The 27,963-nt window shown below is 47.9% G+C and overlaps 1 protein-coding gene, 1 long non-coding RNA gene and 2 pseudogenes across 5 annotated transcripts in view; 2 read left to right on the top strand and 2 right to left on the bottom strand.

Moving 5' to 3' along the window:
• Positions 1–15,168, bottom strand: part of LOC139010083 (serine/threonine-protein phosphatase 2A 56 kDa regulatory subunit gamma isoform-like) — a 137,792-nt gene extending 122,624 nt beyond the window's left edge. For all 4 annotated transcript variants that reach the window (XM_070414190.1, XM_070414195.1, XM_070414202.1 and 1 more), the window contains exons 1-2: positions 14,991–15,168; positions 14,032–14,097 (exon numbers count right to left, since the gene is read on the bottom strand). In XM_070414190.1, the coding sequence (XP_070270291.1) occupies positions 14,032–14,097; positions 14,991–15,017 (93 nt within the window). In that variant the 5' untranslated portion in view covers positions 15,018–15,168. The remainder of the gene's footprint in view (positions 1–14,031; positions 14,098–14,990) is intronic.
• A 939-nt stretch (positions 15,169–16,107) lies between these two features.
• LOC139001812 (uncharacterized) lies at positions 16,108–20,189 on the top strand. The gene is made up of 3 exons (XR_011470108.1): positions 16,108–16,155; positions 16,885–17,025; positions 20,011–20,189. It is a non-coding gene; the product is annotated as an uncharacterized lncRNA (long non-coding RNA).
• Positions 20,190–20,465: 276 nt separating this feature from the next.
• LOC139001802 (eukaryotic translation initiation factor 5-like) lies at positions 20,466–21,973 on the top strand (annotated as a pseudogene).
• A 4,655-nt stretch (positions 21,974–26,628) lies between these two features.
• On the bottom strand, positions 26,629–27,045 carry LOC139007359 (S-phase kinase-associated protein 1 pseudogene; annotated as a pseudogene).
• Between the last annotated feature and the right edge of the window lie 918 nt (positions 27,046–27,963).

Genomic DNA, 27,963 nt, shown 5'->3' with positions numbered 1-27,963 from the left:
GTTTCCTTTTGGGGTGAGGACAATGCCCTGGAACTAGACAGTGGGGATGGTTACACAATACTGTAACATACTAAATGCCACTAGTGGCAAATGTTGTGTTATGTGTATTTCACTGCATATAAGAAAGTGTTTCATCTGTTCCAGTTCAGCTTGTTCAGGAAAGCCCCCAGCCTACCCGGCCTCGCTCTGCCCCAGGCACAATCAGGAGCTTCCTTCTTCTGTTACCCCTCTGACCTCTAAATTGGCCTTAGCTCTCTCTCTCTCTGTTTTTTGTTTTCTTTAAAAAATATATTTTTATTGTTTTCAGAGAGAAAGGGATAGGGCGAGATAGAAACATCAATGAAGAGAGAGAATCATTGATTGGCTATCTCCTGCATGCCCCCTACTGGGGATCGAGCATGCAAATGTGACCTCCTTGTTCATAGGTCAGTGCTCAACTACTGAGCAACACCAGCCAGGCATCCCCCACTCCCCCATTTTTTAAAAAATATGTTTTTATTAATTTTAGAAAGAGAGAAATGGAGAGGGATAGAAAGACAGAAACATCAATGAAAGAGATACATCAATCGACTGACTCTTGCACGCCCCCTACTGGGAATCCAGAACCCAGTTGGTTCATGGGTCAAAGTTCAAGCACTGAGACACACCAGCTGGGTGGCCTTAGCTCTCTTTCTCTCACATTGGGATGGTGGGTTCCTCTCTGACAGGAAGCTGAAAGCTCAACTAGGAACCCAGTGTTGAGGCCAGTGCCAGGCACACAGCAAGGGAGGAACCACTGGAGGACGGAAGCACTAGCCTGCCATTGCTAACCAGTGCCACCCGCTGTCCCCCTTCATTCTTGGAGGCGGATGCAAACAACAGGTGCCCTGGGTGCCAAGGGACATGCCTGTTTCGAAGGCCGAATGTGCCCCGCCTGGAGGAGGCATGATCGCTGGTGGGACACTAAGTGATAAGCAACAGCTGTGCTGCTCCAGTTTAGGTGTTTACTCACAGCATGGACACTGGCTTATTTATCCCGAAATGACAAGAAAGTTTTGCAAAAAAGTATGAACATGTTTAGCTACTTGACTTGGGTAAAATCTAAAATAGACTTAGATCTTCCTTTTTTTGTCACTCCTGGAATGGAGATACCGTATGGCAGTTTTGTTTTTACCTACCGTTTGGTGAAGTGACAGATGCTCAGAATCTACTGTAAGCCTCTATTTTTGGCTCAGTGATGGGGAATTATTTACCAAAGTCAGTGTTAGGTATCAATCCCAAATCAAAATGGCTGACCTTTTCCTGTCACTGCAAGTCGCAGCTCCCCACCACATTCAGAAGCAACTGCATTTTCTAGGCCAGATGTGGGGGCTTTGGGATGATCTGAAAAACTGTTTGAGACTCAAACTGAAGCTATCCCAATGAAGTGAGAGCTCTGCCCTTCCATAGAGGGGTTTGTCAATGTGGAGCACTGGGATCCTTGAAGCTTTGGCAGCGGGGTCTTAGGAGAGGGGGAGGGGGAGGGGAAGTGGCCAGTCCCTGGCAGGTCTGGACCCAGCAATCCCACTCCTAGGTAAATACCCAAAAGAACTAAAAAACAGGTGCTGAAATAAAAACTTGTACACTAACTTGCACAGTGCTGGGCCCACAGGGAGGTGCAGAGGCAAAAGCACTGTCTGCCTAAGGCAGGGGTGGGGAACCTTTTTTCTGCCAAAGGCCATGTGGATATTTATAACTTCATTAGTGGGCCATACAAAATTATCAACTTAGCCCTAACCGCTTTGGCTCAGTGAATAGAGCATCGGCCTACGAATTGAAGGTTCTGAGGTTAGATTCCAGTCAAGGGCATGTACCTTGGTTGCAGGCACATCCCCAGTAGGGAGTGTGCAGGAGGCAGCTGATCAATGTTTCTCTCTCATCAATGTTTCTAGCTCTCTATCCCTCTCCCTCTTCCTCTCCCTTCCTCTCTGTAAAAAAATCAATAAAAAATATTTTTTAAAAAAATTATCAACTTAAAAATTAGCCTGCCCTAGCCAGTTTGGCTCAGTGGATACAGCGTCGGCCTATGGACTGACGGGTCCCAGGTTCAATTCAGGTCAAGGGCACATGCCCGGGTTGTGGACTCGATCCCCAGTAGGGGGTGTGCAGGAGGCAGCCGATCAATGATTCTCATCATTGATGTTTCTATCTCTCTCTCCCTCTCCCTTCTTCTCTGAAATCAATAACAATAATAATAATGATAATAATAATAATAATAATAAACCCTGCTAGATTTGGTCAAACATTGAATTAACTCACCCCTAATGCCTCGGCAGGGCCAGATCAAATGATTATATAGCCTGTGGGCTGGACGCTCCCTACCCCTGGCTTAATGGGTGCCAGGCATCTTCCCAATTCTTCCACAGCAGCCAGTGTGCATGGCTGCACATTGGTAGGCAGAGAGAACAAGATTCTAGAAGCTTTTCTTCACCCTCAGGAAAAAGTGACCCACTGCAGTTTCTAAAAAGATGCATCAAACTTGCACATCCCAGTGCCTGGCAGTCACCCCCTTCCCTTCAACCTTCTATATAGCCAGGCAAGAACACCCCCATAAATTCACAGTGAAAAAAAAACAACCCAAGTGTTTGGGAGGTTTTTTGTACTTTGAGATGTTTCCTTCAAACTACAAAGTAGGCACCTGAAATTGTGACAAAGCCTCATTTCTGTATGTTTTCCCATAAAAGGGATCACTGTACTAAGCAGTACCTCTTCCCTTTCAGTCAAACAATGCAAGTCTAAATATAAACAATGAGATGTAAGACATTTATTGTTCAACTAGAGGCCTGGTGCATGAAATTTGTAAATGCATAGGGTCCCTAGGCTTGACCGGAGATCAGTGCCAATCAGGTCCCGCCCCCCGCCCCCCCACCTCCTCCTTCCTTCACCCACGCTGCCACCACTGAGAGGTTCCCCCTGCCTCCCTACCTCCTCCTTCCCTCAGTGCCCCAGGGCCACTGCTGATCACCCGCCATGTTCTGCGCCGCCCCCTGGTGGTCAGCGCACATCATAGCAAGCTATCGAACTTCTATTCTCCCGGTCGAAATCCCAAGGGGACACTCTGCATATTAGCCTTTTATATATATAGACTAGAGGCCCGGTGCACAAAAATTTGTGCACTCGAGGGGGAGGGGGATCCCTCAGCCCGGCCTGTGCCCTCTCGCAGTCTGGGACCCCTCGGGAGATAACAACATGCTGGCTTAGGCCTGTTCCCGGGTGGCAGAGGGCAGGCCCAATCCCTAGATGCAGCCCCTGGTCGGGCTCAGAGCAGGGCCAATTGGGGAGTTCGGGTGCCGCCCCCTGTCATGCACAGAGCAGGGTGGATTGGGAGGTTGCGATGCCACCCTCAGTCACGCTCAGGGTAGGGCCGATTGGGGGGTTGGGGCACCGCCCCCTGTCACACTCAAGGCAGGGTTGATGGGGAGGTTGCGGCGCCACCCTGTCACGCACAGAGCAGGGCCAATAAGGGGGTTGGGGCACTGCCCCCTGTCACGCACAGAGCAGGGCCCATCAGGGGGGTTGGGGCTCCGTACCCTGTCATGCACAGAGCAGGGCCCATCAGGGGGTTGGGGAGCTCCCCCCTGTCACGCACAGAGTAGGGCCGATAGGGGAGTTGGGGCACCACCCCCTGTCACACACAGAGCAGGGCCAATGAGGGGGTTGGGCGCTGCCACTCTCACACTCAGGGCAGGGCCGATGGGGAGGTTATGGCTCTACCCTGTCACACACAGAGCAGGGCCTGTGGGGGGAGGGGCGTTGGGGCGCCGCACCCTGTCACACATAGAGCCGCAGGGCGATCAGGGGGTTGGGGAGCTCCCCCCTATCAGGCACAGAGCAGGGCTGATCAGGGGGTTGGGGCGCCTTCCCCTGTCATGAACAGAGCAGGGTGGATAGGGAGGTTGTGGCCCCGCCCCCTGTCACACACAGAGCCACAGGGCGATCAGGGGGTTTGGTTGCTGCCCCCTGTCACGCTGATGCCGGTGCCGGGAGGCATATTACCCTTTTACTATATAGGCTAGAGGCCTGGTGCATGGGTAGGGGCCGGCTGGTTTGCCCTGAAGGGTGTCCTGGATCAGGGTGGGGGTCCCCACTGGGGTGCCTGGCCAGCCTGGATGAGGGGATGATGGCTGTTTGCAGCTGGTCACACACCCTTCAGGGTGGGGGTCCCCACTGGGGTGCCTGGCCAGTCTGGGTGAGGGGCTGAGGGCTGTTTTCAGGCTGGTGGGTGACTGAAACTCCCAACCGCTCCTTTTTTTTTTTTTTTTTTTTTTATTCTGGGCCAAGGCCTCTGCTGTTGAAAGCAGGTATCTGGTTTGTTTTGGTTCTATAATCGAAACACTGTATCATCTCCAGCTCTGAGATCCCGGCCGGCTGAAAGCTGGTTTCTGGGGTTTTGTTTAGCTTCTATATTTGTTACAATGTTTCAAACTGCCAGCTGAGAGGCCGGCAAGGCAGGCGGGGAACGTTGGAGTCCTCCTTCACTGAAGCAAGCAAGCCTCATGTTTGCTTCCAGCTGCCTGGCTGCCGGCTGCCATCTTGGCTGGCAGTTAATTTGGATATCGCCCTGATTAGCCAATGGGAAGGGTAGCGGTCGTACGCTAATTACCATGTTTCTCTTTTATTAGGTAGGATTAGGCAGGTCAAACCACTGGTCTCTCAATAGCTTCCAGATGGTGAATGGAGTAAAAAAAACCAAAACAAAGGGATACTTCTTTCACAGAGCATAACCACTGCTGGTCTCAGGTAAGAGTCCATGCAGAGACCCACAAAGTAACAACAGTGCCCAGCTTCTGCCAAAGTTCCTCTAAGTACCGAACCTGATTTGGATTTCACTAGGCCAGGGGTCATCACGCTAAAGCCCATGGGCCATATCTGGCCCCTTGTCTATTTTGTGAATAAAGTGTCATTGGAACACAGCCATGGCTATTAGTTTACATGTTGTCTATGGTTACTCACTTGCTGCAATAGTAGAGTTGAGTAGTTGCAACAGAGACTGTATGACACTCAAAGTCTAAAATACTTATTATCTGACCCTTTACAGAAAAAGTTTCCTGACCCCTACATTAAGCCAACAATCCCTGGCTGAGAGGTGAAAATAAGGGAAGGACAGAGATTTTCCTGATCAAGACTGACCATGCACTCACACCAATCAGCAAACCACGTGAGCCCCATTACAAGTGGTAATGAAAGAATGGGGAAGTTAAAACCTCCAATAAGAAAAATCTGCATGGGGAGTCGTTGGTGCACCTCAGGACAAGGGCATTCAACAAATGTCTGGGAGTAGAAAGCAGACGGAGAGGTGGGTGTGGCAAGGTGTAGAAGGCAAGTGATCTGCCCACACAGAGGCCCCCAGAGGCTCAGGACTCAGAAACTCTGGAGGGAGTAAATCATGGAGTAAGTCACAGAGCGGAAAAGGAGTTTAGTGTTTGGTTTGAATAGTGACCTGTCCATAGCCACTGAACATTTGCACAACAGGTGAACCAGGTGTTTATGAAGAGAGAAAAGGTATTCTTCAAAGAAACGAGACTCTTTAGGGAAAACTAAGGCTGCTAGTGCCAGAGCGTTACTCCTTTTGAGCAAAGTTCTGCATTCTGGTCTCTAAAAGTCAGAGCCACAAAAGCCAGCTCTCAGTTCAGGCCTGTAAAGCAAGCAGTCAGCTGACAAGCCATCCAAGTCCAGAACCCACAGCCAGAGGTACCAGGGCCTCGTCTTCGCAGGTGTAGACAAGATAGCAGGCATCTGAGCGGGCCTTGTCATCTAGTGGTCTCCTTGCTTCAATTCTTGCTCCTCTATTTCCTACAAAGGATCTGTTGCAGAGGTCTTTTAAATGCTTAAGTCAGGTTGTCTCACTTCCCTACTCAAAATTCCTCAATGGTTTCATATCATCCTTAGAATAAAAACCCAAAACCCTGCTGATGGCTGCTGACAAGATCTTACTGGACCCTGCCTTGCCCATCTCTCGGACTTCACCCCTCCTGCTTGAGCCACCCTCGCTTCTCTTCAGCCAAGTTAGCCTTCTTTCTGGAGGACACACAAGCTCCCGTGTGCCGCAAAGCCTTTACACTAGCTGCTTCCACTGCTGGACCACCCTTTCCCAGATTTTGCACCACTGGCTCCTTCTTCACATTCTGCCCCCACCTTTAACACCATCACCATCTTGGCAAGACCATCTCTGACCACCTGGGTCTCTAGCAAGGGGGCTGCCAGAGGTGGTCCTGCCCTACCAGGGGTTTCTGGAAACTTGTGAGCACAGTTTTGATAACACAATGACCAGAGGGAGCTACTGGTGTCCAGAGCCCCAGAGCTACTGCTCTGCAAAGTGTGAGATGCCCTCACACCAAACGTCACCAGTGCCCCTGAGAAAACTAGTGCACACAGCACTCACGGAAAGTGAGCCACAGGGGTTCAGGCACCCTCTGTGTCCTGCACCGAATCCCCAGCACCCACAATGGCATTCAGCACACAATCTGCAACACGAAAGAGAAAAGCCAATATAAAGGGAGAATGACAGAGAGGTAGAAGGAAGACCAGTCCCATGAGCAGGAGGGTCCGGCTGGGGAGCCCACCCTCTACCACACACCTCTGCTTCCCGGGAAAGGAGGAGGTCCTGGATGTAGGGCCAATCAGCACAACAGTAGGAAGAAGTTGCTCTGCCATACGCTGACAGTGGATTAGGTGACATGGGAACTATAGATTTTCATACTTTTTAAATTTTTAAATATATTTGTTAATCCTCACCCAAGGATATTTTTTCCATTGATTTTTAGACGGAGTGGAAGGGAGGGGGAAAGACAGAGAGGGAGAAACATCAATGTGTCACCCTGACAGGGGCAGGGATTAAGCCTGTAACCGAGGTATGTGCCCTTGACCAGAATCGAACCTGAAACTGAACCCAGAACCTGTCAGCCCACAGGCCAACACTCCAACCACTGAACTAAACCAGGTAGGGCAAAACTATTTCATTTTTTAACCCTGTGTTTTGATAAAGACAAAAAGTCTACACAGAAAGTAGAGGACGACACTTTCCCTTGGGTCCCCAGGCCCACTCCTATGGGAATAGCAGATCTTCTTCTGCGTATCAGGGCCTCAGGACATGGGGGTTCCAGACCAAGTGATGACAGGGCTTCCCTCTCATCTTACCACTGAATTCCCTTTCCTTCTCCCCTTCCTCCATTCCCTAATTTTATCCACTTTCTTCTCCTTTGCCAATGTGTCTTCTTTTCCTTTAAATTTAATCTTAAATTTGCTATCTCATATTTAAAAAAGTGATAGCTAACGAAGTTAAATATACTCACATTATAAATATTTTGGAAAACACAGCTAGGTGTAAGGCAGCTCTGTCTGATCGAACTTTCTATGAAGCAGAAAATGTTCTATATTTGCTGACCAATAGTGCAGCCACTAGCCACATGTGGCTCCTGAGCACTTGAACTGTGGCTACTATGAACAAGGAACGGAATTTCTAAAGTTCATTTAATTTTCATTGATTTCAACAGACACACATGCCAGAGGCTGACGTCTTGCACAGCACAGATCTAACAGAGCAGAGCTCCCAGACACTTTGACAGTCCCACTGGCAAACACAGCACAAACTCAGGGCAACTCCCCTTTATAGCCATAATAAACCTCATCTTAAAACAAACAAAAAAATATCCAATGTCCTCAACCAATACTGCACTTTCTAGGAGAGTTTAACCTCTAGGCTTGTTCTCTTGCTCCCCCAGGTGGAGAAAACAAAGACGGGTTTGGTTTTGGGAAGCGGCACTTCCGCACAGGCTGCTCTCCAACCTGACCAAAAAGCAGGGAAGTCTGTGCTGAACAAAAACTGAGATAATGACCAGAAAATGCAAGACGATTACCTATAATGTTGTGCCGAAGCAGACACCCTGGTACCCTGACCTTGGTGGGTTCCCAATGTTTTAGAGAATCTTGGAGCTTTTTTATAGCTGAAATCGTTCAGATGAAATTTCCTTGTGACTTAGGAAAATGTCACCATGACTCATGCTGGTGGCAGACTGACCCCCCAGCTCTCACAGATGCTGCAGGGTGCCTCTCCACATACACACCTCCTGCCTCCAGGCCCTAACAAAAATGGCAAGTGCTAAGAAGCATCAAGTTAAATGCTATCTTCAAGGACTTAATCTAGTTAGGGAGGCAAATCAAGGTATCCCAGGCAGTACAAATGATAATTAATAGAGCAAATAATTGCTACTCATATTTAAAAGATGGAAAAAATATGACCCAAAATGGGGAGAAAAATCCCTCTTAAATCTCAGGATAAATGAACTTGAGTTGCAGCTAAGAGGATGAAAGGATTCAGATGGGCAGTACAAAGGACTGGAAGAGGATCCACAGTGATTCTCAAAGGCCCCTTCTGGGGTCAATTGTTTTTATGACAGTACTAAGACACAATTTGCCTTTATAACCATCATGTCGATTTTTCACTGACTATAAGACAAGTGACCAAAACAGACTGAATGCAGGAGCAGACTTGAGAAGCCAGCTTCTTCTATTAAACCAGATATTAAAGAGACCTGCAAAAACAGTGCAATGCCATTTTCTCAGTGAATTTTATAGTTATTTCTCATAAAAATATGTGATTTATAACATGTAATGGGTGTGAGATTATTATTAGATGAATTAATGAATATTTAAACTTTGTTTTAATTTCAATATGCAACCTATCTGACAGCTATAACCCACTAAATAAAGCTCTTTGGGTCCTTGCTAACTTTTAAGACTGTAAAGGTGCTGACACCCCTTCTGCCTCAGCACTGCTGCTTGAAATGAAGGAGACATTATTCTTAGACATATACGTGTTGGGCATGACTTACAAGCTAATGTACTCTGTGGAGGGGTCTCTAGAGCAGTGATCTCTACAGCGGGCCATTCTGCCCTCCAGGAGGCATCTGGTAAAGTTTGAAGTCACTTGTGGTTGTCCTACTGGAGGAGGTGGGGGGCTACTGGCATCTCCTGGGGAAGGCCAAGGACAATGGTGAACTTCCTACAGAGCACAGGACTACGGGGAAGCACCGGCCCCACACAGGTTACCAAGGGTGGGATGCCTGCCCCAGAGCAGCAGGTCTCACGGGAGGCACCCAGGGTCTACCAAGCGTCTAGCTTGGAAGCAGGACAGGAGTGGGCACTAGAAAGGGGACAGCTCGGGGAAGAACTGCTTCCCCATTGCCCCAAGGAAGGTAAAGCTCCTGGCTCCCCTCCACCGAACTCAAATACCTTCCCATCCCTGACCATCTTCTCCGCAGAGCCTCATCTTTCCTCAATGGAGCTGCTGGGGGGAGTGAACCAATTAAAAATGGGGAATTAATTACACATGAATTAAAAAATATATATAAAGTACTATTCCTTGGGTCATCTCTGAGTTACTCTACAGTTCAATCTAGGGTTGTATAGGAAAAAGTTGGGAAGAGAATGATTGAAAATGTGCTGTGGGAGGCCCCCAACAGAACCCCAAGTTCAGAACTGAGCCCACAGAGAGTGGCTTTTGGTATTCTGGGGCGGGGAATCAGGGACCCTACCCTCCCAGGATGACAGTCACAGCTGCCTCCCCAGAAAACACACCTGCCAACAAAATGACTTTCCTTGTCCTCTTCTAACTCTGGTTAAAATTCCTGCTACAGAGACAAGTGACTAGAAAGTCAAAAACTTTCTCTTGGAAAGGTATTTTCCATAAAAATGTTATTTACGTTAACATGTAACAGGTGTTATTATTATTACATGAGTTAATACATATTTTCAAAATTTCAGTTGTTAGTTTATAAACATGGCTCCACGCCCTACACCTATGGGCTCTAAGCTAGCCTGGTTCCCTGTCTCTGGGATACCAAGGGGTGGAGGCAGGGGAATGTAAAGAGACAGATTATAAAGAGGAAGAAGTTATTACCAAAGGTAGGTGTCAAAATGAGCTATCAAGTTGGAGAATGGATTGCCCAGCTTTCTTTCCAGCAACACATATTATGTAAGAGTTGCTGTAGAGACTTTCAAACAAAAACTAAGCTGAGGCAGGATATGTAAATGCACAACTAGGGAACAACACTTGTACAACCTTTAATGTACTTAAAGCAAATCACTTTACAAAAAGCATTAACACTTTATTTATTTTTATATATATATATATATATATATATATATATATATATACTTTTAAAATATATTTTTATTGATTTCAGAGAGGAAAGAAGAGGGAGAGAGAGAGATAGAAAATAGAAACATCAATGGTGGGAGAGAATCATTGATCGGCTGCCTCCTGCACACCCTCTACTGAGGATCCAGCACGCAACCCGGGTATGAGCCCTGACCAGGAATCGAACCATGACCTCCTGGTTTAAGGGTCAATGCTCAACCACTGAGCCATGCCAGCGGGGCTTATTTATATATATTTTTAAATATATATCTTTATTCATTTCAGAGAGGATGGGAGAGGGAGAAAAAGATAGAAACATCAATGATGAGAATCATTGATTGGCTGACTCATGCACGCCCCACACCGGGGATAGAGCCCACAACCCAGGCATGTGCCCTGACAGGGAATCAAACCGTGACCTCCTGGCTCATAGGATGATGCTCAACCACTGAGCCATGCTGGCTGGGCAAAGCATTAGCACTTTAAATCATAACTCTGGGCACAGCACACAAATTAAAAAACAAAAACACCATCGCGTGGCCTAGTATTCCAAAATGGCCTTTAAGACTCTCTGGGCAACATATTAAGAGTCTAAATATGCATAAGATGCCCCCAGTTATGTTTCCACAGATGTGAGTGTTACACCAAGAACAGCTATTCAAAGATGAGTTTCTCCGTCAGCCTCCAGAGTACCCCACTGCAAGCGGTCCGTGAGCCCATTTGTGGCCTCACTCCTTAAAAGTGTGCCGTGAAATGAACCAGCAGTAGGTACTGGGCAGAAATTTTTATTTCCAGGACAGGTCACAGCTGAACTAGCAAGTCAAATGTAAACATTCTATTTGAAAAAGAAAAAAAAAAAAAGAAAAATGTGCCAATACACATTATTCAAGAAGCAGAAATTTCTAGAAACAGGCAAAAACTGCACAGCAGCAGTTATGACCAGTATTTTGTTGCACTGAAAGATATAGCCTGTCACACATATTACAGGGAAAACTTGTTTCAAGAGGAGTCGCACCTAGTCCCGTATAGTAAAAAAATGGCCAAATCTGAAACTCACCAAGTCATTTTAGAGGTGAGGAAAACAGGGCCACAGAAGTTAGGTCATTGATTACAACCATCAGGGATCAGCATTTTCATCATCCAATCCCCAGGCTGAACTGCTTTCCCTATACCACTCTATCCGTTACCTCAGGACTTCATTTCCTTACTAAAAGCCCAGGCCATCAGATGTTCCTGGTTTGAACCAAAAAACGTTCCGCAGTGTAAGCCAGTGGCTCCTCTTCCTGTGAGGCTGGATTATAACTAGCCAGGACTATAGTGTCAACCTCCCCGCATTCAGATCCATGTAATAACTGCACCGCAGGCCACGTTCTGGGGCATGTTCTCTGTGGGGGTTATACCCAAATCTGGCCAACCTGACCTGGCTGGATACCTGTTCTGCACACTCTCAGGTTGTAGCCATCCTAACAGAAGTGTGTTCACAGGGTAACCTGAGCCAAAGGGCTGAATGAAGGAGGATGTGATATTAAAAAGGCTTGAAAAGCAACATGGGAACGGCAAATTGATTTAAATCATTCAGGTGAAAATATTCAAGTTCAGGGGTAATACCGAGAGGCAGGAGAGGAAAAGAGTGTGCAGTAATGGCTTAATTCACCTGCCTGAGTCAATCATGTTTGCTAAGTGGGTGGAACTCGATGTGAAGAAGCGAGATGAAGACTAAGAGGAGACAACAACAATAAAAAAGTAAGGTTCGACTCAAAGTTCAGATGAACTTAAGTGCCTCAATTTGTATTCCTGAAAAATAATTCACACAGTCATCTGCTAGTGTCATGCTTAATATGCCATGTTGCCTCTGGTATCTTTATGAGGGAGTATTGAAGGACCTGGCAGGTCAGTATTTTTTAGGGGTCATTTCAAGCTCTGTAGCTCCACCTCTCAAGACAGTAGCACCAGAAAAGACACAAAAAGACAACTGGGGCATCACATCAGACAATGCAGGCCACACCTCAAGTGTCTTCCTTAACTGACATTCTGGGAACTCAGTCCACCTTAAAAACATTTTACATATTAGTGGCTTTGGTATCTTTCAGTTACTGATAGCTTTTTCAGGCTCAAACTTCATATTATCCATCCTTATAGTCAGGTTCTTTCCACTAAAACAGGAATAAAAGAACCATACCCACTGATACTTCTTTGTGATGAGAACAGTGAGAGGAGCAGGTATGTGAGCAAGAAAGGCTTGGGGAGCACTAGGAAGTCTTAGCAGTTTTAATGAAAGATCCACAAACTAATAAAAAGAAAACAAAAAGCACCCTCTCAGAGACACTAAATTCCATTTATGTCAATGTAGTCAAGAGTGACCCGGAAGTAAGCAAGTCAAATGCGGGAACAGTAAAACTTGATTGGCTGCTATAAGGAAAGGGCAGGAAAAGACTGGCGTAGACAATCCCTAACTACAGATAGTTAAGGAATCTTTAGGATTTCTGTGTTTTGATTTGGGGAGGGCAAAAGATTTGCTGGAATAAACCACCTGCTGAATGCTTAGAATACATCCAAGATAGCCTGGGGCTCAAAGAAAGGATACTGCAAATAATGGCCACGCAGAATTGAACTCACTCTAATCTGGCTTATAGGAAGGGGTCTGACATTGGCAAATTACTGCCATCTGTGATAAGACCAGAGACCTCCAGGATCCGGCTCTGGCGGAGAACCAGGCCACTGCATCAAGCAGCTTCTCTGCTCCCAATGATTCAAAAGGGCCTATTAGCTCTGCCTGGCTCCAGACAGCTCCCTGGACCCTGAGCCTAGTCACAAGGAAGAAAAGGCAATGCCGGGGGCTGGCTCTGCAAATGCTCTCAAAGCACAACTGTGTCAGGGACTACATTGACTTCGCTGGGTAGACACAACCTTCTCCGGGCATTTCAGCTGTTCCACAATGATCCCAAAGTCAGGAAGCAAAAGAAGTCAGAATTGGCCAATACAGACAGAAAGAAAATATGAAAGATAGAAGACTATATAAATACTAGTGGCCCGGTGCACGAAATTCATGCAGGGCGGGGAGGTTTTGTCCCTCAGCCCAGCCTGCACCCTCTCCAATCTGGGACCCCTTGGTGGATGTCCAGCTCCTAACTGCTCACTTGCCTGCCTGCCTGATCACCCCTAACCACTCTGCCTGCCGGCGTGATCACCTTCAACTGCCCACCCCCCCCCCCCCCGCCCCCCGCCAGCCAGCTTGCCCCCAACTGCCCCCCCCCCCTCCAGCATGGTTGCCCCTACCCACTTCTGCTTCAGCCCCACCACCATGGCTTTGTCTGGAAGGATGTCCGGAAGGTCTCCTGGTCTAATTAGCATATTACTCTTTTATTTGTCTAGATACCCAAACCAGATACACCAAAATATAGCAACACTATTGGGGAAAGAGGCTAAGGGGATCAGACATCAAGGAGCCGGCCCAGGAAACCAGCAGCATCTGGCACAGCAAGGCGGTGGAAGGAGAAGGAGCTGCTGAGAGAGGGACCTGGCACCTGCAAAGGAAGGGGCAGGATGAGAGCTGAAAGGAACCCTGGGCGGGTGGGAGAGAGGCCATGACACCAGTCTCCACTGGATGGCTCCCAGGCTTGAGGTGGGGGGAACGGAGCTGAAAATACTAGCAGCACCAATTCGCACCACTGTCATAGAAGCAGTCTTATTGACCCAGAGTAGAATAATAAAAACCAAAGTAACTTAAAACGAGGGTGATGAAAGACACTAGAAAAAAAAAAAATCTCACATAGGGGAACATTACAAAACCCTACGTTTTCTCAGCCTCGGTTTTTCTAGCCTAACCTCAAAGCTGTTCACAAAAAAGCAGAAAGTGAGTATCTGAGAATAGTTACCTCTGGTTCTACGGTGTCTTGTGCTTCTTTTGAACCTCTTCCACTTTTTCCTGCTTTTGGTACTTCCTGGGAAACGTCAAGCAGAATTAATTAGGCTTCTCCAAGTTTGGGACGGCTGAACAACAGATAAATCAAAACACAGTTTAAAAACGGACTCATACAATTACAATGGGTTCAATCAACACCGTCCAGAAATCCTCCATCATACTGTTTAATCAGAAATACAGTATTGCGACGCCCCCCCCCCCCCCCCCCCCCCCCGTTGTACGTACTTGGGTTGAAAACTTTAAGCGGAAACAGGTAAACCCACATGTACACAGCGCTGTCGGCATTTTGAAAAGATCCCCATCTCATCCCGTTCCTCCCTCCCAGCGAAGCCCCGGGAGCGGGCATTTCTGGGGTGACACCGAAACGCTAGAGCTCCACCTGAAGCAGAAGCACCCCGCCACCCCCACGCACACGCAGCACCCACAGCCGCTCACGGCCACCCCCGCCGCCACCCCGATCATGACAGCATTTCGGGGTCCAGGGCGGCCCTCCGGAGAGCAGACCGCTCTTCCGCAGCACTAACCGGGGTCCGCTCGCTCCCCTTCGCCTCGGCCGGGGCCCCTCACGGGCGCCCGCAGCCCGCACCCCGAAACCCCATTTCCAGGTACGCGAGGCTGGGTCAACCACCTCCGCGACCGCACCTGCCCCCTCACGCCCATCGCGCGCGCCGCCCCGGGTGCCCATGCCGGCCGTCAGGACCCCCCGGCCCGGCGCGACCCGCCCCCGCCCCCGCCCCCGCCCCGGGAGCGGGCAGACCGGCGCCCCCAGAGCCCTCAGGACTCCGGCGTCGGGGGTCCAGGCGCAGGACCCCGAGCCCCGCCGCGCCCCGCTCCCGGGCAGCTCCCTGCCGCCCTCCGCGCGGCCCCTTCCCCTTCCCGCCGGCCCGTCCCGTGACCCGGGCCCCGACTCACTTTCTCCTTCTTGTTTTTATTCGGCATGGCTGGTGCGGGCCGCCGCCGCCGCCGCTCCTGCTGCCGGCCCCTCAGCAGCAGTAGCGCCCCCGCCCCGGCCGTCGCGCCCTCCCGGCCGCCGCCGCCGCCCCGGGGACTGAGCCGTTCGCTCGCTCCCGCTTCCCCTTTTCCAGGCTCCCAGAGGCTGCGGCAGCCGCGGCGGCGGCGGCGGCGGCGTCTCTCCGCCCCTTCCCCGGGCCGCCCCGCCCCTCCCCACCCCCGGGCCGCCCCGCCCCTTCCCAGCCCGCCGATCCCGGGCCGCCCGCCCCGCCCGCCCCGCCCCGGCCCGGCCACGCCCCCTCCCGCTAGGCGGCCTACCATTGGCCGAGGCGCCCTCACGTGCCCTAACGCTCTCCCGCATCTCTGCTCCCTGAGCGGGGCCTCGTCTCACTCTTCCCTGTCGCGCTCCGGCTCACGTCAGTCTCTGGCCGGGTGGCGGCGGCGGCAGCAGCGAGGTTCCGGCCCGGAGAGCCGAGCCGAGTCGGTGGAGGGGGCGTGGGGCTGCGGCTGCAGGGACGGACCGGTGCTCACCGTGGAGGTGCGGGACGGAGAGAGCAGGGGGGCAAATAAGGCGTGGAAAGAGCACGTTTGAAACGGATGGCAACAACTAGTGCGGTCGGCGGGGCGCGGACCGGCGCGAACAGCGGCCTCCTGGCCTCGCCCCCTCGCTGTGGTGCTCGCCGCACTCGAAGGCGCCCGCGCGAGTGCACCGGGCGGCAGGGAGGCCCGGTAGTCGCCGGAGCAGCGGTTTCGCGGGGCCCCGTTAGGCCCCGCCCACCGGTGTCCGCTCCGCCTCCTCCAGCGTCAGCCACGCCCACCAGCCCCGGTTCCGCCTCCTCCAGCTTAGGCCCCGCCCACCGATGCTTTCTCCCCCCCCCCCCCCCCCCCCCAGGCTCCAGCAGCGCTAGTGGGCTTTTATTTTATTCTTTAATGGGCTTGATCATAAGCCATGCGAGGAAACCTCTGTATTATGACCACTAGTCACAAGATTCTGTTACCTCGCTAATAACAACTCGGGGGAGATGAGTTTACTATGCTGTGCGTCCTATTTACCTCCACGTTCTGTCCAGTGCCAAACCGATTGGAGACCTGATGACGCATCGCGATTGAGGAAACACGCGAGGCAGTAAGAACTAGCAGTGAACGGATTTCACTTCTGAGAAGCATTGGAGCATCACTCGCGATGATTAAGGAGCCGGGTCTTAACTGGGCACTTGGAAAATCATTGTGTTCTCTTAGGTCCCGGTTTTCGTTTTTCTTTGAAAGTTGCCAGGCAAAACATTTTGGGTTATTCTGTGCTGCTCTGCGATGGGAAAGCTAAGACATAAAAGGGGCGGGGGCGGGGGGAGGCGGGGAGAGGAGACCTAAAGTGAGGAGTGGCGTAGGAGGTCCTGAAAGTAAAAGTTCTGCCTGCAGGTGTCTAAATGTGGGCTTCCAGAGGAATAATTGCCGGTAAACTGCACAACCTCGAACAGCTATATGTGCAGAAGAAATGGGTTTTGATTAGTCTTTTAAGTGGGTTAATAGTTTCTCCTAAACAAGTAGTTAAAAAATAGGACATGCAGAGCAATGCCCTCGTTAATAATATTTCATTTAAAAATAAGATGCATGTTATCAACATGATAAACCCAGTATAAATCCATATAAAAAAGGAGTAGTTCTAAAACTATGATCACAAATCTCTAAGGGGGCTGGGAGCTTCTCAGAGATAAGTCCATGCCTCTAATACTCTTGCATCACAGCCCCTGATGCAGCCCTTCCTTCCTTCCTTCCTTCCTTCCTTCCTTCCTTCCTTCTTCCTTCCTTCCTTCCTTCCTTCCTTCCTTCCTTCCTTCCTTCCTTCCTTCCTTCGCAGACATTTGTTGGATGCCCACAATGTGCCAAGCACGGTGCAAGGGATCCCGTGGTGAACAAGGCACTACCCTTGTCCTTAAGCATTCCACATCCTTGGGGTGGAAGGACACAAGAAAACAAGCGATCAGAAGAACATGACGTGGTAAGTCGCCGAGGACTGGGGTGAGGGTGGTCTGGCTTGGAAGCATGAAAGAGCGTTTTGTTACGGCTGGAGGTTAGAATGAAGGAACAAAGGCTCCCGATTAAGACTCTAGGAGGCCTTACCAAGGAGTTGGACTTCTTTTTTAATGTAATTCGGGGTAATTGAAGGATATTAAACTGGGAGTGACATACTCACATTTGCACATTAGAAGACATCTGTGGCAGGAATGCGGGGATTAGGGATGAAGGTAGGAGGCCAGGAGAGAACCAGGATCTGGTTATGGTCCAGGTGTGTGTGTGCGAGAGGCAACTCTGGCAGTAAGAAGAGGGAGGATCACAAATACCCAGGAGGGAGATTTGCTCAGGCGGGAGAGAGCCCGAATGCAGGATAAAAAGCTAATGCCCACGTTTGTGGTTTGGGCACCAAACTGATGACAAAGGGATTCAAGCAGACAGCAAGTTTTGGAGGAAATGTCAACTCCTGGGACAAGTTGAGTTTGAGTTGTGTCTGCCACATGCCGATAGAACTGTCCACGTAAAGGGTGCTGACCACAGTGCCCGGCTCACGGCAAGTGCTCAGTGCATTTCTTGGTCCTTCAGTGGACAAAGATTTGATGTGAGGTGCTATTCACTTTCGAGGAAACACCCAAAAGTCACCACCTCAAGGCCCAAGGGCAGCCAGAGAGCTCTATTAGATGAAGGCAAGCTTCTTGCCTGGCCCTCGAAGAGCTTCGAAAAATGCCACCAGTCCCTGCCGATTGGGAATAAACTCCACCAACACTGCAGCTCATGCCTGGAATACTTTCTCTACGAAAACCAAATGAAGGTTCTAAAACAACCTATGAAAGTTCTAAAATAATGTTTTAAAAACATTTGAATAGGTTTTATATCCAAGAATTGAAGAAAATGAGAAGCAGCACAGAATATAATCCCATGTCCATGTGTACAGGGTGAAGTACAACTACTTTTTTTCCCTCCCAAGTCCCTATGTCCAGGGGCAGGGATAAGGCAGGATGAGGTGGGGAGGCATATAGCCTAAGAGCATTAGCGACCCAGGGTCAGGAGGTTTCCGAGGGGGAAGGGCACATTCCTCGGGTGGCAGGTGGCAAAAAACTTGCTGGAAGCAAGGCCTGGACACAGCTGCAGCCTGCTAGGTGTTGAGTTTGAGTTCTTGTCCTAAGTTTAGGGTTATTGGTTTTATTTATGTATTTATTTATTTATTTTCTTGTTTAAAGTATTATAAATAGTAGTACACATGTCTCCTTTTTTTCCCCATTGACCTTCCCCCAGCCTCCCCTACCCCCCAGCACATGCCCGTACTCCACCCCACCCCCCAGTGTCTTGTGTCCATTGGTTATGCTTATATGCATGCATATAAGTCGTTGGGGTTATTGGTTTTAACAGTCAGGAAATAGATGGCCCAGTCAAGAAGGTCTAACTGGAAGTAAATTAATGACAAATCTATGCGCAGAGGTATGCAGGGGTCAAGCAAATGACTGCAGAGGGTACAGCACACCAGGGCTGACGGCCTGGGAGCTGGCCCCATTCCTCTGCCTAACTGCGGAGAGGGAGGCATTGGTGCTCCCAGAACCTGGCTGAGTCGCCATCAGGACCCAGTGCGCAGGGAGGGAGGGAGAGAGGGAGGACGGGAGGGAGGGAGGGAAGGAGGGAGGGAGGGGAAGTACTCCGGCCTCTCTCCCCTTCTCCTCTCTCACCTGTGCCTCCCACTGGCCCAGCCACCTGGAGCCAGAGGGCCAGGAGGCCAGTGATGTTCCCTGGATGCTCTGCTCCAGGGCATGGAGCAGGGACAAAAATGGTGGCGGTGGCTCTCAGGGGACCTTAAATGGAGGATAAGTCTGTATGGGGGAGGAATGGGAGACTCTGTGGCCTTGGCCCTGTAAATCAATGGTTCTCAAATGGGGGCGATGCTTTCTCCCAGGGGACACCCGGCAGACATTTTGGCTGTCACAGCTGGGGGGGCAGGGGTGCTACTGCCATCTAGAGGTTAGATCTGCTAAACATCCAACAGTGCACAGGACAGCCCGAGACAACGAATCCTCCTGCCTGGGTATTAGCAGTGCCGAGTGGAGCAACCCGGGTCTAAACCCGTGCAAAACGCTGTGACACACCACCCTGCCTGCTCTGTGTGACTGTGAGCACCGCAGAAGCGAGTGGGTGTGAGGCCAGAGCTGTGTCTGCAGACTTCCTTTAAGAAGGACTTGTCCATCTGGATGGAACTCTGCAGTCCCCGAATTGTCCATCTGGACGGAACTCTGCAGTCCCTGCTCCAGTGAGCGAAATCCCCTCCCAGATAATCAGATCATGTCTGTCCTGGGAGACGGGAAAGACCGCCTTTGGCAGGAACTGCCACCCAAGTTATAACTGCCACCCAAGTTATAACTGCAAGGGAACAAGACCATCTTTTTTTTTTTTTAAATATATTTTATTGATTTTTTACAGAGAGGAAGGGAGAGGGATAGAGAGTTAGAAACATAGATGAGAGAGAAACATCCATCAGCTGCCTCCTGCACACCCCTTATTGGGGATGTGCCTGCAACCAAGGTACATGCCCTTGACTGGAATCGAACCTGGGACCCTTCAGTCCGCAGGCCAACGCTCTATCCACTGAGCCAAACTGGTTAGGGCCAAGACCACCTTTTAAAAAAACAACTTCTTTATGCTACTCATTTTTTAAAAGTTGTTTGTTGATTTTAGAGAGAGGAAGGGAGAAGGAGATAGAGAGAAACATCAATTGGCTGCTTCCTGCACACACCCTGACTGGGAATTGAACCAGTGAGCTTTTGGTGCCTGGGACGATGCCCAAGCAACTGAGCCACCTGATCAGGGCTAAACAAATGTTTATGTTATGTTAGGTGATAAAATACACACAACATAAAAACTACCATTGCTAACCATTTAAAAATGTACAGTTCGGTGGCGACCCCACGCCCCCTCCCCAGACCTCCCCGCCCTCTCGACCCCCCAGGGCCTGCTGCTGGCTGGAGGAGAAGTCGCCCATCAGCAGACCCCTGGCGCTAATGGGTTTGGACCTGGGATGTCGCTGGGGCAGCCCCTCCCCACTGCTCCGTGGTGCCTGCTCAGCCACTGCTCGGCCACTGCTCAGCCACTGCTCGCTGCACTCCTCCGCTGCCCCTCCTCGGACTCCGGGTCACCTGCGCCTCACTTCATCCCAGTCCCAGGTGAGCAGTGTTGGGTTTATGTCTTTATTTGATGAAAGCGAGCTGTTGCGCAGCCATTGGTACCTGTATTGGGGGAATATCGCATACAAGCAAGGAGCTTATGACCTCAGTGGCGAAAACTTTTTCATGTCAGAGACCGAGAACTCTTGCAGTTATGTCATCCCTTCTCCAGATGGAAGGTACCAAAAAGTTGCAATCAAAGATCTCTTCATCTTATTGATAAAGCCACCAATAAGCCACAATGTCTGTCAATGTCAACCGCAGCGTGTCAGGGCAGTTCTATTGCTACAACATGCCCCGCCTGATGGCCAAGGCTGAGGGCAAAAGCAATGTAATCAAGACAGTTATGGTCAACATGGTTGGTATTGCAAAGGTGCTTAATGGGCCTCCAACGTATCCCACCAAATATTTTAGTTGTGAGCTGGGAGCACAGACCCAGTTTGATGTTAAGAATGACCGTTACATTGTCAATGGATCTCCTGAGGCGAATAGGTGGCAAGGCATGTTGGACAGATTCATTAAAAAATTTGTTCATTGTCCTGAGTGTGAGAATCCTGAGACAGAGCTGCATGTCAAACCAAAGAAGCAAACAATAGCCAATTGTAAAGCCTGTGGTTATCGAGGCATGCTTGACACACATCATAAACTCCACACACTCATTCTCAAAAACCCACCTGAGAACAGTGACAGTAATACAGGAAAGAAATAAAAATAGGAAGGGCAAAGATAAGGAAAACGGCTCTGTGCCCAGCAGAGACACCACCACCACCACCATCAAATGAAATCAGTCCTCCTCCACATGCTGTGGAAGAAGAAGAGGATGATGACTGGGGGGAGGATACCACTGAGGAAGCTCAGAGGCACAGAATGGATGAAATCAGTGGCCATGCAAACGTTCTAACATTCCCTAACCAGTTTGGCTCAGTGGATAGAGCATCGGCCTGCGGACTGAAGGGTCCCAGGTTCGATTCTGGTCAAGGGCATGTACCTGGATTGCGGGCACATCCCCAGTGGGGGGTGTGCAGGAGGCAGCTGATCGATGTTTCTAACTCTCTATCCTTCTCCCTTCCTCTCTGTAAAAAATCAATAAAAAATATTTTTAAAAATGTTTTAAATATCAATAAAATATATATTTTTTAAAAGTTCTAACACTCAGTGATGATTTGGAAAGAACTGTCGAAGAACGGGCCAATATCCTGTTTGATTTTGTTAAGAAAAGGGAAGGAGAGGATATTATCGACAAATAAATGGTTGCTGAAGCAGAAATAGTGGATGTAAAAGCTATGGGACCTCTTCTTTTGACTGAAGTTCTTTGTAATGAGAAGATTAGAGAACAGATTAAAAAATACAGGCGCCATTCCCTACTATTTTGTCACAACAATAGAAAAGCTCAACCTTCTTCATGGTTCGGAGTGTGTGGCAGCAGTGCATCAAGCTCAGCTCATCTCCAAGATTCCACATATCTTGAAGGAAATGTACGATGCAGACCTTTTGGAAGGAGAGGTCATCATCAGCTGGTCAGAAAAGGCCTAAAAGAAATATGTTTCAAAAGAACTTGCCAAAGAGATTCATGTCAAAGCAGAACCATTTGTAAAGTGGTTGAAGGAAGCCAAGGAAGAACCTTCTGGTGGTGAAGAAGATGAAGATGAGACTGTGGAGGTGGTGTATTCGAAGACTGCCAGTGTACTGAAAGTTGCAGCTGCAAAGTCTGATGACAAGGACGCTGGCATTGATATTGAGGCCATTTAAAGGGGTGGGTGCAGCCCACCTTATCTGTAATGCTGAGAATCTTTCTGCACCATCAGCCAGAGGTGCAACATGTATGTGCAAAAGCTAACGTGGCTTAACATCCTTCTACACTTTCTGCTCAAAACGTATTGCTGGGAGTGGTCTGTTGTAATTAAGCCCCCATGAGACACCTCGGGAGTTCATACACACATCAGTGAACAGATGTAGTTTGCTTATTTATAGCATGTTTCTTTTCGAAAAGGTAGTGGTGGACACATTTGGATCACATTTATACAGTTATAAAAATAAATATTTGATTTTGGTCATTCTTAAATTTTTTGGTTCTGAATGACTTAAGTTGCTGAAGGAAGCAATTAGCTCCTTTTAAAAACACTGTACCATCATTTAACCTGATAGGGATTCTTGGAGCTGGTTAGACACTATTAGGTGCTGAGACTATAAACAGGTCTTTAACAGAATGTGAGCATAAACTTATTTTTAACGAGGTCCCTTGGCCTGGCCTGCGGGGATCGGGCTGAAACTAGCTCTCTGACATCCCCCAAGGGGTCCTGGATTACAAGAGGGTGGTTCTTGGGTGATGCACCCCAGAATCAGGCTCCCTCCTCTCTGGTTCCAGGTACGTCACCCGGAGAACCGCAGCTGCCAAGTCACTGCAGCTTGGCAGCTCTTGGGTTGAGCGTCTGCCCCCTGATGGTCATTGTGCATCATAGCTACCAGTCGGGTGGTTGAATGGTCAGATGGTTGTTTAGGCTTTTATGTATATAGACTAGGGCCCCGCCCAGTCCCTCCTGCCACAGCCCTTGGTCCCCTGTCTGCTGGCAGCCCAGCTCCCGCTGCCATCGCTCCCACACTCTGAGGGCACAGAGCGATAGGGGCTGGTGCCAGCAGCGGGTGCGAGCGGTGGCTGCTGCCCCCGATCACCCCTTAGGAGCAGGGGGAGGTGGAGAAGCACTCAGGGGCAACGGGGGCTGGCAGCTGCCACTCGCACCCACTGATGGCACTGAGTGATTGGGACTGGCGCCAGGCACCGGCAGCGGGTGCGAGCGGGGTTGGCGTTGGCAGCAGGTGGGAGTGCCAGGTGGGACTGTGGTACGTGGAGCAAAGAATTTTCAGTAACCACCAGAGGCTCGCCCAGATGACATCGACTGGCACCCTGTCTTGGTCTGGTGCCCCTGCTCACCTGCTCTACCATCCCACTGTGGCCAATGGCCGCCAGGTTCTGCACACGCCCCCTGTTGGTCAGCACATGTCATAGTAACCAATTGTTTGGTTGTTTGGTTGTTCTGCCATTCTGTCTATTTGCATATTGGCCTTTTGTTACATAGGATTACCTTATTCAGCCATTAAGAAATACAGTACTTTTTAAGTCTTATCTCTAGTCCCTCAAATTGGCATCGGTAATGTACATTCTTACCATGCCAAGGTGGACAGTGCAACACCTTTATTTTACTACTAGAGGCTTGGCCCCTGCCACTGCTGCGGCTGCCAGCCTCTGCCTTGGCCCCCACCGTGGCGGCGGTCACCTCAGCCCTCGCAGCCCCGGCTTCGTCCAGAAGGTTGTCCAGAAGGATGTCCAGTCTAATTAGCATATTACGCTTTTATTATTATAGAAGAGTAAAAATGACCTGAGTGTCCTATAAATAATTTTAAGAGCAGGTTTTGAAACTTGAATTTTTTTTTCCAGTTTACATACCCTTGCCCCAAATTGTAGTCTTTGAAGTCATATGCATTGCAAGTTGGATAAGCCAGGAGAATTATTAACAAACTAGAGGCCCAGTGCATGAAATTCATGCACAGGTAGGGTCCCTAGGCCTGGTCAGTGATCAGGGCCGATCAGGGTCTTCGGGTTCCAGCTGGGGCCTCCCTCCCCCGGCTGCCGGCCACCAGCCACAGGCCCAGGCTGTCTTTTGTTTCGTGCCGCCCCCTGGTGGTCAGTGCACATTATAGTGATCAATCAAACTCCCGGTCTCCTGGTGGCACTCCTGAGGGGACAATTTGCATATTAGGCTTTTATATAGAGAGATAAGCATTTTATGTCTATGTCACTGTTGCTTTGTGCTGACAGAAAGCTCAAGCTTTGAGGTATGATTAAATAGTAAGTTCTATGATTTTATTTGGGGGAAGAAGAAAAAGGTGCACTTAATGTCTAGCAAAAAAAACCAGCATAATTTTACAGCTTTTATGGTTTAAATTACAATTTCAACAATTTCAAAATGTTTAGACATATACTTTATATTTTGTTCAGTGTGGATTTTCCCTAATACTATGGCTTATTCTTTAATGCCTTTTACATTTGGACATATAGGTTTTGGCTGCTATCTTGCTAATATTAGTGTTGCTATGCCTCAAGCTTGATTCCCGCCCCCCCCCCCCCCCCCAAGAAATGTCTTATTTAAAAAGAAAACTAAAATTGTACTTCTAAGTCAGCCTATATTTTGGCAGGAGACTTGGGTGTCTTTTATTTCACATTGAATATAGTTGGACGCTCATGAAGCCTGGTGATGGCCACTGAATACAGATGATTAGGGGCTGGCCCAGTCCATCCTGGTCTTTAGATTTGGAAATAACTTCTTGTGAATTCTTTGCCCCCAAAAGGTTATCTAAATGCACTTGTTAAGGGTTTTGAGAACTTGTTGCATTTATTCCTTTCCATTAAAAGTGTTCTAAGGGAATCAAGAATCACGGGATTCATTTTATTTGGAACATGGGCTTTCTTCATTCACCTCTGATTATAATGAGACCTTAACAAATATATGTAAAAATTTTTTCACATTGAAATTATACAAACATTTGATATAATAAAATCTTGCTAGCTTGATATTTTAACACATTGCAGACCAGTAATTTTATTGTTAGCTTTACCCAGTAGCCAGATAAGTTTCTATTGAACAAGTACAAAAAACATTTTACATAAATGTTAAAGGCACGCTCTAAAATTACATACCCGTTGCATTTTAAAGTTACATATTACATGTTCTTACAAGCTAATATCTTTTTAAAGTATGATACTTTGTAGAGCACTGTGTAATATGAAGCGAGAATTCTCGTGACCTGTCCACAATTTAAGAAATTGAAATCTAGTAATTTTACTGGAGAGAGAATGAATTAGTCACCAGCTGTCTTTTGATAGATTTTCATGAGAGTGAAGCAGAAACTATATCTGGAGGGAATGTGCTTTGTCACACCAAAGAAAGGGGTTTTGCAAATTCACACCTCACCTAGGTTTTAAATTTTGTCATTGGCCAGTTGCTTTCATTATCTGAAATCCTATAGGAGATACTGGTGGCGTAGACCAGGTTGCACTCAACATACCCAGTGTCAAGCTAATGAGGTTCTGTTATAGAAGCTTCTGTTCTGTTTTGTTTTCCTTTTAACCTGAAGGAAACTACGTTTAGGGCTTCTAAACACTAAATAAAGTTTTGGCATAGACTGGTGTTGAGTCTGGTGCCAAAATCCCAATAGATTGAAATCCACATGAAAATGTTATTCACAGAGAAAAAATTTTTTTAAAATGTACAATACTGTTAAGTATATCCACATTTTCACACCCAGGCATTTTTCATTGTGTGAAACTGAACTGCCTTCCCATGTTCCCCTTCCTAAGCCCCTGGCACCCACCACTCTGCTTTCTGTCTCTTTGAATTTGACCACTGGGGTACCTCATAAAAGTGGAATCCTATAGTATTTGTCTTTTTGTGACTGGCTTGTTTCACAGAGCATAATGTTCTTAAGGTGCATCCATGTTGTAACATGTGCCTGAATTTCCTTCTTTCCCCCCCTTTTATTGTTTGAAGTATTACATATGTCTCCCTTTTCCCCGATTGACCCACTTCCTTCTTTTTTTAAAGCTGAATAATAGTTCGTCATATGGATAGATCACATTTTATTTACTCATTCATCCCTTGGGGGACACTTGATTGCTTCCAGCCTTTTGCTGTTGTGGATACTGCTGTTAGGGGCATGGGTAGGCAGATATCTCTTTGAGACCCTGCTTTCAATTCTTTGGATACAATAACAGCTCCCCATCTCCCCAGAAAAGATGGCGAAGGGAAACCTCAAGCCAGCCAGGGGTTGAACCTGGAATCTTCTGATTCATAGTCAGAAGGGTTATCCATTGAGCCACTGGCCCTACCCTTTAGTTCTTTTGGATAGATACTCAGAAGTGGAATTGCTGGATCATATGGTCCTTTCATTTTTAACTTTTTGAGAAACTGCCATACTGTTTACCACGGAGGTTGCACCGTTTTACATTCCCACCAACAGTACACAGGGTTCCAGTGTTCCTCTCTAGCACTTTTTTTCCCTTTCTTTTTGATAATAGGCAACCTAACTGGTGTGAGGTGATATCTCATCGTGGTTTGCTTTGCATTTTCCTAATTATTGGTAATGTTGAGCATCTTTTATTTATTTATTTTTTTATAGAGAACCCACAATTCAGTTTTATTCAGAGCAAAGAAAAAAGATACTTTTGATCAGACTGGAAGAAACTCAGCCATAGGTTTGGAATCTGTACCCAAACTACACATGCAATGAAGACAATATTCTGCGAATACAATTGATTTGCTGCTGCATTTGTCTACTGTTTGCCTAATAGTAACAATTATAAACAGAGCAGTGCAACTAGTATTTGGAACAATCCTTACAGTGTTACAGTGTCAGGCACAACTTTTCACTTCACACCACTGGTTCTCTTTGCGTACCTGGGCTTCCTCTTCTTCAGTAAAGTCATTTTTTATATTGACGGTCTTGCGAATCTCTTCAGGGGTTTTCCCCTTGATCATATTGGCAACAGCCTTGCATGTAACATCAAGCAAACCTTTGATGTCTAAGTAGTTTGCAGCCAGAATTAGTTCAAATAGTGTTCGTTGGTCAACTTTGAGGAACTCTTGGTCCCAAACAGGAATATCATCTGTTCGCTTTTCTTTGTTCTCATCATCCTCAGGAGGAGGAGGAGGGTCATCCCTGTGGTGGGTGCACCTCTGAATGAGCTTTTGTAATATTGCTGCATTAACATTTGGTAGAGGAACTGGGTCGTCATCGCCTTCATCACGCATTCCCAACTCTTCTAACATGGTCTTTTTTTTTTTTTTAACATTTTAAAAAATATATTTTTTATTGATTTTTTAGAGACGAAGGGAGAGGGATAGAGAGTTAGAAATATCCATCAGCTGCCTCCTGCACACTCCCTACTGGGTATGTGTCCGCAACCAAGGTACATGCCCTTGACCGGAATCAAACCTGAGACCCTTCAGTCCACAGGCCGATGCTCTATCCATTGAGCCAAACTGGTTAGGGCCTAACACGGTCTTGATAGTCACAGACTGTTTGGCAATTTCAACATCAACTTCAAATATCTCTCCATCAGAACTCTGCAATTTAATTGAAGGCATGGTGCTCGGTCTCAAGGAGAGAGCGGGCTGGAGGCTGATGAGAGCCGGACAGCGTCAGCAGAACCAAAAGAAAGAGGTGGAGAACAAGGCCACTTACCGAGCATCTTTCCATAAGCTTGTTGCCCGTTCGTATATCCTCTTTGGAGAAATATCTAGTAAAATCTTTTGCCCATCTTTTAATTCAGTTGTTTTGTTGTTGAGTTGCTGGAGTTCCTTAAATATTCTGGATATGAATCCCTTACCATATATATATTTTTGCAAATATTTTCTCCCATCCCATAGGTTGCCTTTTCACTCTGTTCATTGTGTCCTTTAATACAAAGAAGTTTTAAATTTTGATGTAGTCCAAGTTATCCATTTTTGTTGTTGTTGTTGCCTGTGCTTTTGGTGTTGTATATAAGAAATCACTGACAAATTTAAAGTCATAAAGCTCTTTCTCTGTTTTCCTTTAAGAGTTAATAGTCATAGCTCTGTTTTACTCTAAGAGCTAATAGTCTTAGCTCTCATTATTAGATCTTTGATCACTTTGAGTTAATTTTTGTGTATGGTGTAAGGTAAGGGTCCAACTTTATTCTTTTGCATTTTCAGTTTTTCCAAACC

This window comes from Myotis yumanensis, unplaced genomic scaffold, assembly GCF_028538775.1.
Source record: "Myotis yumanensis isolate MYYU_CA2020_CCGP unplaced genomic scaffold, mMyoYum1.0.hap1 SCAF_1, whole genome shotgun sequence".
NCBI classification, from domain to species: domain Eukaryota; kingdom Metazoa; phylum Chordata; class Mammalia; order Chiroptera; family Vespertilionidae; genus Myotis; species Myotis yumanensis.
This window is presented reverse-complemented; position numbering and strand designations above follow the sequence as displayed.